The sequence below is a fragment of the Castor canadensis genome, chromosome 3, assembly GCF_047511655.1.
Source record: "Castor canadensis chromosome 3, mCasCan1.hap1v2, whole genome shotgun sequence".
Taxonomy (NCBI): Eukaryota; Metazoa; Chordata; class Mammalia; order Rodentia; family Castoridae; genus Castor; species Castor canadensis.
In genome coordinates, this window is record NC_133388.1 from 122391380 (window position 1) to 122403173 (window position 11794).

At 36.0% G+C, this 11794-nt stretch overlaps 1 protein-coding gene across 4 annotated transcripts in view; it reads left to right on the forward strand.

The window, feature by feature from the left end:
• Nucleotides 1-11794, forward strand: part of Pde7a (phosphodiesterase 7A) — a 105011-nt gene that overhangs the window by 90068 nt on the left and 3149 nt on the right. For 2 of the 4 annotated variants that reach the window (XM_074068593.1, XM_074068594.1), the window contains exons 8-13: nucleotides 3407-3538; nucleotides 3717-3808; nucleotides 5888-6032; nucleotides 7232-7328; nucleotides 7946-8026; nucleotides 9833-11646. In XM_074068593.1, the coding sequence (XP_073924694.1) occupies nucleotides 3407-3538; nucleotides 3717-3808; nucleotides 5888-6032; nucleotides 7232-7328; nucleotides 7946-8026; nucleotides 9833-10038 (753 nt within the window). In that variant the 3' untranslated portion in view covers nucleotides 10039-11646. Of the gene's footprint in view, nucleotides 1-3406; nucleotides 3539-3716; nucleotides 3809-5887; nucleotides 6033-7231; nucleotides 7329-7945; nucleotides 8027-9832; nucleotides 11647-11794 lie in introns of those variants that run through there. The other 2 variants (XR_012446325.1, XR_012446326.1) reach the window with 2 other exon arrangements.

The window sequence follows — 11794 nt, forward strand, 5'->3', positions numbered from 1 at the left end:
ATTACAATTTATATGAATGAGCTAATTCTTTTATTCTTTTCTAAGTAAAAAAATAAATATTACAATCCAGAGAAGTTACTAGAAATTTAGGAAACGGACCCTCTGTCTGCACATACATCATGTCTGTGTTAAGTATTTTTCATTGCCTCAAGGCTGAAATTATATGGTCTATATAGAATTTTATTTCAGTTGAGTCTAATGTTTCTCTGATTTATTGATACTGGTACATTCATAACTATCAGCTCAGGAAGTTGCAGTTTTCCCATTTCCTATCTTAATATTAGTCTCATGTTTACATTTGAGTTCAAATTAGTTACTGTACAGTCATCCCTCAATATCCATGGGAAACTGGTTCTGTAACCACCCCCCCACCCACCACCGCCACTGATGCTCAAGTCCCTTATAGAAGAAGGCATAGTATTTGCATATAACCTGTGCACATCCTCCTCCCATAGTCTTTAAATCATCTCTGGAATATTATAATACCTAATACATATGAATACATGATAATATGAATGTTATGCATATAATTATTATATTGTGTTATTTAGGGAATGACAACCAAAACAAAAGCCTATACATGCTCAGTACAGATGCAGTTCTGTACTTGTGCTTGTGGGTATTTTAGATACAAGATTTAGATCTGCAGATATCCAGCCTGTGGGTGTGGAGGGCTCAGTGTACTAAATTAATATGTATACTCACGATATGCCTGGATAAAAATTACACTTATTTCTAGACATAAACAATCTACTTGAATATTGAATAAGTCTTGCTCTAATTGTCCATGGCAGTTGACATACCAGCTTGCCTTCTCCCTCCTCCTACCCAATGTCAGCAAAACTGATAATGGTTGAGTTGCTTTTCTTATAGGCATTATAGGTATACATTTATTTACATACTGAGTATACATCAGGTTACATGGTAGCTGCTGATTCCAAAATGTGAATAAGGTATGAATTTGACCTTGAATTTAAGTTGTGGAAAATGTTGAAGCCTAATGTGGAAACCACAAGAATGTCAACTTCCAGGGCAGGAATTTTTGTCATCAGTATCTGTTGGCATCAGTATCTGTTATATAAGGTCTTGCGATGTAGCCCAGGCTGACCTTAAATTTACAGCCCTCCTACCCCAGAGTGCTGGGATTACAGGCATGCACCACCACATCCAGCTCAGATACAAATATTTGATTTGCCAATTTAGCAAAAAATAAAAATACAAAAATAAAAATCACGAAGTCACTTCTTTTAGTTAGTTTTGAGCTTAGAATATTTTCCCCTTATATTTTTTCTTTATGATAATGTCTGTTTAGGACTTTGTGGGGTCCTAAAAAATATTTTTCCCAGTCTTTTGTTCCCATTTTAATTTCAGTTATGCATTATCTTTCTTATGTTTCTTGACATCATAGCCGCTAAAATTATTTTGAAATTGGTCAGTCTTATATTAAATGACTGAGACACTTACAATAACCATTACAGTGGGAAATCAGCATCATGCCAGCAAGCAATGAAAACAGTGGGGTTTCACTGAACAAAGGGAGGAGCTCTCTGCTTAGTAGTTCTCTTATTTTATTGAAAACATAGCTTTGCAGGTATAAGTGAAATCTGGCTTTCCTATACATGAAGTGATTTGTAGCTTCTTCTTTATAACACTCATAAACTTCTCTTTCTAATGGTTTTTTTTATAAGCAGAAATGCTACATTTTTACAGTCACTTTCTTTCTACTTTGCATATGTGGTTTGTTTTCAAACTTTTTTTTCACAAGACTTTTAAAAACTCCATTGCTGCTTCTTGTGTCTCTTTTTATTGGCTGACTCTTTACCTGAGATTGTGAAGTTGTGTAGTTGTATATTTATTTTTTGATAAATCTAACTCTGTATTATTGTAGTCTCCCAGGATGAAAGCTATTTTTCTATCACTTTCCACTTTTAAGCTAAAGTATACAATGCTTTTACTATCACTTAATAAGTTTCATGTTCATTATATGTGTGCCGCATGCCCACTCATTTGCGTCATGAGGGAAGGTTGCTTTATATGCACTGTACCTTCTCTGTTCATCTTGATTAGCAAACAGTGCTTTAAAAATGTTTGTTTCTAAAACATGTTTGCATATCATAAAGAGGAAATCACTTTCTTCACACCTCTTCCTATTTATTGTTCTTCCTGTGTACCAACTATATGTAACACAAAAATAATGCACATTGTGTAACTTCAAATAGTTTAGTTTCCCAAGAGATTCTAGCCTCTCACAGTAATTTTTTTTTCACTGAGATGAACTTAACACAGAGGGTAGAAAAGATGATACATTCTAGCACAGAAAGGAAGTAATTGAATTTGAATCTAAACCTATTTTTACCTCATATGGTAATTTTTTCAATTTTTATCTTTACTTTATAATATGCAGTATATGGTCTGCATCATAATTTTTAATTAAGTGTATGTATGCTAGTGATATATACTCAAAAATTTTCACTGTTAGGTTACAGAATCACAAAAGTTGAGGGAGCATTAACCTAATATAAACAAAAGTGTACATAGATGAGTGTTTTGTGGTAGGACATGTCAGGTGCTATAGGAACACAGGTCAGTCCTTTGCTGGAGGTGGGGCTGGAAGGAGAGAACAAGGAGGGTGGTCAGTGGAACTGGGCCTTACAGGAAGAGTAGAAGTTTGCAGAAAAAGAGAGACACAAGAATAGAAGACTCCATATGATCTTATTTTATTGTTGAAAATTTTAGTCAGCTAATGATAAAATGTTATTTTATCATTTATTTATTATGATTATTTTCTTGCATAAAATAAGTTTGGAAATAGCAGCTGAGAATAAAATTGTAATTGTTAGTTTGTTAGTTTCCATTTTTGACATGACTGTGTTGTGAACATTGTTCTAAATATATCCATCCACTGGGAGAGGATTGACATAGACTTCAGTAGCCTCCTTAAACATTAGGATTACAGAATAACCTTGCATTCTAGATTACATTATTGAAATTCAAAGGCAAATTTATTGATACATAAACACCTTCAAAATTACAGGTCTGTTTGATAATGGCTGCCATAATAAAAATACACAAACCGTTTTGTCATTTTAAAGCCATTATTTCTCAAAAAGAATGAGTTCTACTTTAAGTGGCCGTTTTAGTTACATGTGTTAAAAATGAAGCAGTATCAGGATGAGCTCTGTGACCACTATGGAGGCAGGGACACTGTTGTGTCATGCCTGCCACAGTGTCTTGATGAGGCCAGAACCTGGCAAGCACTTGGTGGCATTAATAGTCCACCTGAAAAATCGACATGAAAGGGGAAAAGATTCAACACTACTTCTGGCTGCTAATTCAAAATTGTTCTAGTGGTGTAGACTTTATTTCATATATGTTTGTGATTAATTATTCTTTTGTCACACTTCAGCTTGCCAATTCTGTAACTCCTTGGGATATCTTGCTGAGCTTAATTGCAGCTGCCACTCATGATCTGGATCATCCAGGTGTTAATCAACCTTTCCTTATTAAAACTAACCATTACTTGGCAACTTTATACAAGGTTAGTGCAATTTCACAATCAAAGTTTAATACTTGCATTCTAGAATAAGTACTTCATCTTTCAAAGAAATGAAAGTCGTGAAAATAAATTTTCATTGAATGTCAGAATTTCAGCAAGGTTAATATTACTGACAAGTAATTCTCACTATTAAAATAACTAAGAAACTTACTTTTTGCAGAATACCTCAGTACTGGAAAATCACCACTGGAGATCTGCAGTGGGCTTATTGAGAGAATCTGGTTTATTTTCACATTTGCCGTTGGAAAGCAGGTAGGTTGGTTTAAGACCTTCCATTTGTTATTCAGCTATAGAAATTAAGTTGACAAAGTAATTTATAAAGTTTTCGAAACAATGTTATGGGCTGCTGCCAGAGTGGTTCAAGTGATAAGAGGGCCTGCCTAACAAGTGCAAGGCCTGGAGTTCAAACTCCAGTATCCCCCACAAAAAAAGCTATGTTATTTGTGATGTCTAGGTGTTCCATAATTTTCATTTTTTTGTTAAATTGGGTGGATAAATTATCTTAGTTTAATAATGTATATCACATTTTAATTTTTAAATATCTTCTATAGTTTAGTCAAGAGTATTTTAGTGAATATTTTTTATGAATAATTTCAGTACTATAAAATTTGAATTTGAGTACTGTAAAATTCACTCCAAATACACAATGGTTCAGTCACAGTTCAATACTTATTTATATAAGTAGGTATTACATGTTTCCACTTTATACTTAGCTGAATAAAGCCTTAAGGTCTAGGTATAAAGGTAAATTGAATAGAAAATAAACATTCTGTATAATAAGTAGATTCACTAAAATCTGTCTCAGGAATTGTTCAAAACCAATAAAAAAGTAAAGCATTCTCACTCAAAAGCATAACCTAGAGTCACTTCTGGAGCCGTATGGCAAAACATGAATGAAAAGAACAGAAAATAGTATTTTAGGAAAAGTAATTTTAGGTTAAGCAGGCCATTTAAGGGTCTAATAAAAGCCATTAATGTAAAAAAGCCTAACAGGATGGATAGCTTACCTCTCTGCCTTAGTGTAGCCCACCAAAAAAAATCCTTTTTCTGATGCCACACTGAGGGAACGTGCACTTCAGAGAACCAGGCAAATGAGTATAAATCATCCAAGTCAAGAAAAATGGTGAGGTACAAAAACATGTACTCAGGAATTAAAATTTATCCCCATGTTCTCTCCTTTTTTCTTTTATACTTAAAACTATTTTTAAAAAACTGTGTTTTGTGTAATGACTATAAGGAAAAAGCTGTACTTTTTAAATTTTTTAAAATCTTTATTCACAATTACCATTTGGAGTATAACAGTACTTTTGGTAAGTAAATAATTTCTTGCTGAAGTGCAAATGTAAAAATAAACCATATAGTATTTGTATGTCTAAAAAATGTTAAGACAGATTTAAATGTTTGCTTCATTATTCCCTTTTCATCTTTCTTTTATTTCATGATTAACCCTGTTGTATTCTTAGATTTAATAAAAAATAAAAACTGAAAAGAAGGAGTACTACTTAATAGCATTCTTTTATATTTTCTTCATTTAGGGTTTGCTTTAATTAATGTGTAATATTGTGAGTGTTTTAATCTATCTGATTACTCTTTTCTGGTCATAATACAACAATATACTTGCTATGACCTATTAAAACAAAAGGCAGGGATTTTTCTGTGTGTGTATTTCTCTTGTTATTTGACATGAAGCAGTTTTGTAAATGATATAACAATATGTTTGCTATCTGTATTAACACTTACCTTTTTTCCTTCTAGAAAGTTTAGATATACTTATGCAGATAACTGATTCCTTCTTGTGTTTGACCCTGGTATTGTATTGAATCTAAACTTTAATAAACTGCTGGAATTTCATCAGGCATCTTAGTCAAAATATCTAAAATGATCAGTTGTTGAATGGGCTAGTGTTCTCTCCAATTGAGTCTTCCTTCTGCCTTTCAGATGGCAGACTCCAAAAGAGAAACCAAAGTTGTGTACCTTTACACCACAAGAATTTTTCAGTAGAGAATCCTGGCAAAGAGTTTTCTCAAACAGCATACCAGTGTTATATTAATTTTTTTGCTTTAAGCAAAGAATTCCACCTTAGCTGGCCAAGAAAAAAAAAAAAGCACTCCTTTTGGAATGTATGCATACTAGTACTTCCTACAAATCTCTTGGTTTTACTTTTAATATTTTTTACTGCATTCTTTAAAATACATTTCTATTAATTTTAAGTTAAATGGCAATTAGAATATCTTAGGGCTCTGTAAAGCTTTCTGAATATTAGTTTAAAGAAAAAAATCAAGAATTGTTTAATTGAATGTCTCATTCTTCTTTATATTTCTCTAATTCCAGGCAACAAATGGAGACTCAGATAGGTGCTTTGATACTAGCCACAGACATCAGTCGGCAGAACGAGTATCTGTCATTATTTAGGTCCCATTTGGATAGAGGTGACTTATGCCTAGAAGATGGCAGACATAGACATTTGGTTTTACAGGTAAAATGTAACTTGGAAAGGTTCTGGTGTAAATCATGTAACTAGTAGAGAAAAATGAAATATTATAGCATAGTTTTCCAGGGCTAGAAAGTTTTCTTAGATTATCACCCTCACTTTCCAAAAGGAGAGCACTGGCAGTTGGCTGCCTTGGCAGGCACCATTGCTTTGACACTTCGCATACACAAAATTTTCTTTCATAACACTAATAATACTAGGTTTGGTTTGGCTTTGCTTTTTGTTTTCAGTACTAGAAATTGAACTCAGGGCCTCAGACTTGCTAGACAAGAGCTGTACCACTTGAGTTATGCCCCAATCCCATAAAGTGAAAACTAGCCAGGTGCCATTGGCTCAACCCTGTAATCCTAGCTAATTAGGAGGCAGAGATCAGGAAGATCGTAGTTCAAAGCCAGCTCAAACAGTTCCTGAGACCCTATCTTGAAAACACCCAACATAAAAAAGTGCTGGTGGAGTGTCTCAAGTGGTAGCGTGCCTGGCTAGCAAGTGTGAGGCCCTGAGTTTAAATCCCAGTACCACCAAAAAGAAAGAAAACTTCTGCAAGATTATAATCAATACATGGCATTTTAATGACTTCTCACATCTGGAAAATGGAAAATAGAAGGATGATTTCCTTCTAGTTGACTTATATTTTATGGTTAATCCAGTCATGGCTGGGTCTTTGAGATTATCAAGTTAGCAGTCTTACAGCATTTCCATCAGAATTTCATCAAAAGTAATTACTAGAGCTGGGTACATCCTGCCGCTTAGGAGATAGATTCTGGGTGGATCATGATGGAATGGTAAAAAGTGAGAGAGACTCTGTCTGAAGAGTAACTTACAAAAAGGCTGGGGATGTGGCTTATGAGGTGGAACGGTTTGCCTAGCAACCCCAAGGCTCTGAGTTTAAACCGCAGGATCCCCCTCCCCGACCAAAAATGATTGGCAGATTCAATAGCATAATATGATCAATATAAAAAACAGTGAATTTTCTGTTGCAGTATTTCTTTTTCCTTTTTATCCCCTTTGGTTGTGGAGATTGAACCCAGGATCATATGCATGCTAAGCACATGTTCTCCCACAGAGCTCCACACCAGCTATTTTTTTTTTTGAAGGTGTTCTTTTTCCCATTATTAGAGTGTATTTAAATTTGGTACAGTTAAGATTTGCTTTTCATAACACAGTTTTAATATTTTGCTTGCTAGATGGCTTTGAAATGTGCTGATATTTGTAACCCATGTCGGACCTGGGAATTAAGTAAACAATGGAGTGAAAAAGTAACAGAGGAATTCTTCCACCAAGGCAAGTTACAGTGCTGGGTGATAATCTGTTCAGTTCATGTTTAGCATCCCATGAGTAAAATAAGAACTTAGCCATCTGTAAGAGCCTCACAGTAGATGCTTAAGATTTTTAGCAATAACCCACAGTAGCTTACAATTAATAATATATTGAGTATCTTTTTTGAAATTTAGTAGTCCTCTTTTGGAATGATTAGATATGTAAATATGCATTCATGCACAAACAGAGTAGGCTGGAAGTTTTACAATACGGAAAGATTTCCCTGAACTTACACCATTTTTTGTCCTGTGTAGGAGAATGGTCCTATGTACATATAAGACATTATTTTTGTGTGTGATTAAAAGCCAGAGTCCAAGGATCTTCATTTTATGCACCTTCCTTTTACCTTTCCTTTTAAAAATCTAAGTTTTAAACTAAAATACTGACAGAATTAGTCTTAGGGGTAATGCTTTGTAAAAGAAACCAAATTGGCAAGCTTTCCTATGTTTTCAAACTTAAACAGAGCTAATTGAGAAGCTGTCATGTTATGAGGATTATATGTGTTCTAAGGTAATTACAGGTGTGATGAATTCACACATTTAGTCATTTTAACAATACTATCACTTTTTTAAAATTTACAGGAGATATAGAAAAAAAGTATCATTTGGGCGTGAGTCCACTTTGTGATCGCCAGACTGAATCTATTGCCAACATCCAGATCGGTAACTATACACATTTAGATACAGCTGGTTAGAAAAATGCCATTCGTTTTAATTTTGTCAAGAGGAGAAATATATTCAAGATATAAGGTATTAAAATTATGTTCATTTAGCTATGCAAAGTGGCACATGCCTATAATCCAAGCACTGAAGAGGCTATCTCAAGAAAACAAAATAATACTGTGTTCATTTTTACTTTCTAAGATAATTTGAGAAATTCTGCCATTTCCCTTTGTTAAGACTCCTTCCTCTGTTTGTTCCCTGCCAGTCCTTCCTGTCTTCCTCATGGACTTTTCTTGAAGACCTAGCTCAAATGTCAACTCCTACACAAGCTGCCTTCTGCCTTCTCCATCCAGGCAGTTAGTCTTCATCTTCCAGGCTTCCAGTGCCTATAGGTGTCTCTCATAGCTGTACCTTGCCTTTGGTGTGTGTTCCTGAAGCCTAGCACCTGGAAGCAGGAGACACTTGAGAACTGTTGAGGGAACTAATAACTGTTACAGAAACTACAACATGTTCTGTGACTGACACAATGCAACTTGCAAAAGAACGTAGGAAGGATTAAGTTTGGGTTTAATTGTGAAGTAGGAAACAATAGGGAGAAGTAGCAAAAGAAGGTGTAAAGGGGTTGTAATTTTGGTGACTGGTGTTGAGTAGGACCTTTAAACATTAGGTCAAACATAGTGAAATGTGTACGCAAACTTCAGTAAGGTAAGGTTTCTAGAAATTCAGGAGATAGCATAATCCTATGGCATAAATGCTCTGGAGCCTTCAAAGGCCCATGCTGTAACATCAGAAATGTAATTCTTACGTTGTGATTGTGAAGCACCCTCACTTGGAAGACAGTGGGTAGTGACTGGTTTGAGTACATAGGACTAGGCAGAGAAGATGCAGAAGAGAGCAAGCAGCACAGGCTAAAAGAGTATGAAGGGGTGCTGGGCCCAGAAAGCTGAGGTTAGCAGAGGGATGGCTTTCTCTTGGGGAGATAATGAGACAGTTAGAAAGTTAATCTGCTCTATTTTGATTCTTAAGTACAATGATACACAAATTCAAAATAATAGATGAAATATGGGCAAAAGGGAATTGAAGATAGGTGAATGGGTAGTATACTCTTCCAGATACTTAGGAGGCAGAGATTAGGAGGATCATAGTTTGAGCCCAGTCCTGGCAAAAGTTAGCTAGACCCCATCTCAACAACAACAAAAGCCGGAGCCTCATGTTGAGATAAGCCAAGCTCAAAAAGCCATGTTTTTTGCTTATATTTGGAATGTATATTTAAAATGATGATGATAATAATGGGACATGAATTTGAAGGACTGACTAGGGGGAATCTGTGGAGGGGGGCAAATGAAAGGAGAGGGTACTGAGAGGTAAAGAGCATAGAAGTCTGTTACATATATATATGAAGAAAGGATAACAAAATCTACCAAACACTTAAAAATGGGGACGGGAGGAGTGAGAGGTTTAAGAGAATACAGAGGGAGTGAACTTGTTCAAAGTACACTATTATACACATAGAAGAAAAGAGCTGGCATGGTAGTACATGCATGTAATTCCAGCTGTTAGGAAGGCTTATGTAGGAGGACTGTGGTCCAAATGGGCCCAGGCAAAGAACACGAGACCCTACCTGACAAACAACTAAAGCAAAAAGGGCAGGGGGATCTGGCTCAAGTCTGGTTAGCAAGCCTAAGGCCCTGAGTTCAAACCCCAGTTAGGTAATATTGGAATAGAACTTAGGTTAACACTGTATAACTTTTTTTAAGGTAAGTTTCAAAGCATATATTAATAGCTTTTTTCTCTTATGTTCTCAAGGTTTTATGACCTACCTAGTGGAGCCTTTATTTACAGAGTGGGCCAGGTTTTCAGACACAAGGCTGTCTCAGACAATGCTTGGACATGTGGGGCTGAATAAAGCCAGTTGGAAAGGACTGCAGAGAGAACAGTCCAGCAGTGAAGACGCCAATGCTGCATTTGAGTTGAACTCACAGTTTTTACCTCAGGAAAATCGGTTATCATAACCCTTCAAACAGTGGGGCAGACTGCCTCCTGCAGGATTTTAGAAATGTGAAATGGGGTCTTGAGGTGAGAGAACTTACTCTGACTGCCAAGGTTTCCAAGTGAATGATGCCAGCATTATTTATGTCCAAGATTTTCTCCGTTGTGTCACTTGAACCCACTTTTTAATTATAAGACCTGAACACACAGCAATATGCTCTTGGCTTTTGTGTGAAACCTTGAATGTGCAAAGCCCAGCAGGGAACCTGAAAGGAGCGAGGGAGGAGGCTTCTCAAGGTGTGCCACATGTTTCTCAGAGCATTTATTCTTCAAACCATGAAACTTGAACTGAATCTTTCAGCAGCAATCTCTTGGAATTCAACCAGTCTGATGCAACCATGTGTGTCTGTACCTTCCACTAAGTTCTCTCTGAGAAAACGGAAATGTGAAGTGCCCAGTCTCTGCTGCCTCTGGCAAGACTCAGTGTTTACAAATCAACTCTGAAAATATTGGTTCTAAATTGCCTTGGAGCATGATTGTGAAGGAACCACTAAAAAAAAAAAAAAAAGAAAGAAAAAAATTACAAATCAAACTTTGGACTGCAACTCTTCCCCCTGGTTTGCCTTTTTCATTCTTTGGACGCCACCAAAGCCTCCCATTTGCTGTATTTTATTTTGTGCACTGGAAACTGAGCATTTATCATAGAGTACCGCCAAGCTTTCACTCCAGTGCTGTTTGGCAATGCAATTTTTTTTAACTGTTAGTTTTAATTTGGGGTGGGAGGGGAGAAACAACAATGTCCTAGCTGTATTACGATTCTGCAGTGAAGACATTGCATGTTGTTTTCACTACTGTACACTTGACCTGCACATGCAAGAAAAAGGTGGAATGTTTAAAACTCCATAATCAGCTCAGGGTATTTGCCAATCTGAAATAAAGTGGGATGGGGAAGTGTGTCCTTCAGATCAAGGGTACTAAAGTCACTTTCGCTGCAGTGCGTGAGAGGTATGTTGTGTGTGGATGTGTGTTTGCGTGCATGTTTGTGCATGTATGACTGTGCATGTTGTTTATCCATGTGGGAAAGGATTGGAAATGTAAGCTTTTATTTATTATTTTAGAATGTGACATAACGAGCAGCCACACTTGGGGGAGGGGAAGGTAGGTGAACTGTAAAGATTGCTCCAGTTGCCTTAAACTATGCACAAAGCTAAGTGACCAAACTTCTTGTTTTGATTTGAAAAAGTGCATTGTTTTCTTGTCCCTCCCTTTGATGAAACCTTACCCTTTGATGGGCCTTTTGATGTGAACAGATGTTTTCTAGGACAAAATCTAGGGACTAATTTTAAACTTAAAACATTCCACTTTTGTAATTTGTTTTAAATTGTTTTATGTATAGTAAGCACAACTGTAATCTAGTTTTAAGAGAAACCGGTGCTTTTAGTTCATTTGTATTTCCCTTGTTACTGTAAAAGACTGTTTATTAATTATGTTTACAGTTTGTTGCAACAGCCATTTTCTTGGGAGAAAGCTTGAGTGTAAAGCCATTTGTAAAAGGCTTTGCCATACTCATTTTAATATGTGCCTGTTGCTGTTAACTTTTGATGAATAAAAACCTATCTTTTCACATTTTATCTTTGATATTTACCATCTAACTCAATCCTTTGGAAATCAGTGTTAAATTACGAGGTAGTTACAGTTAGCTGCGTGGCTCTTGCATTCGCTCATCCATCTTACTTAGAGCTGTGTGCATGCACCATCCTCTGGGGTCATGCACCTTAC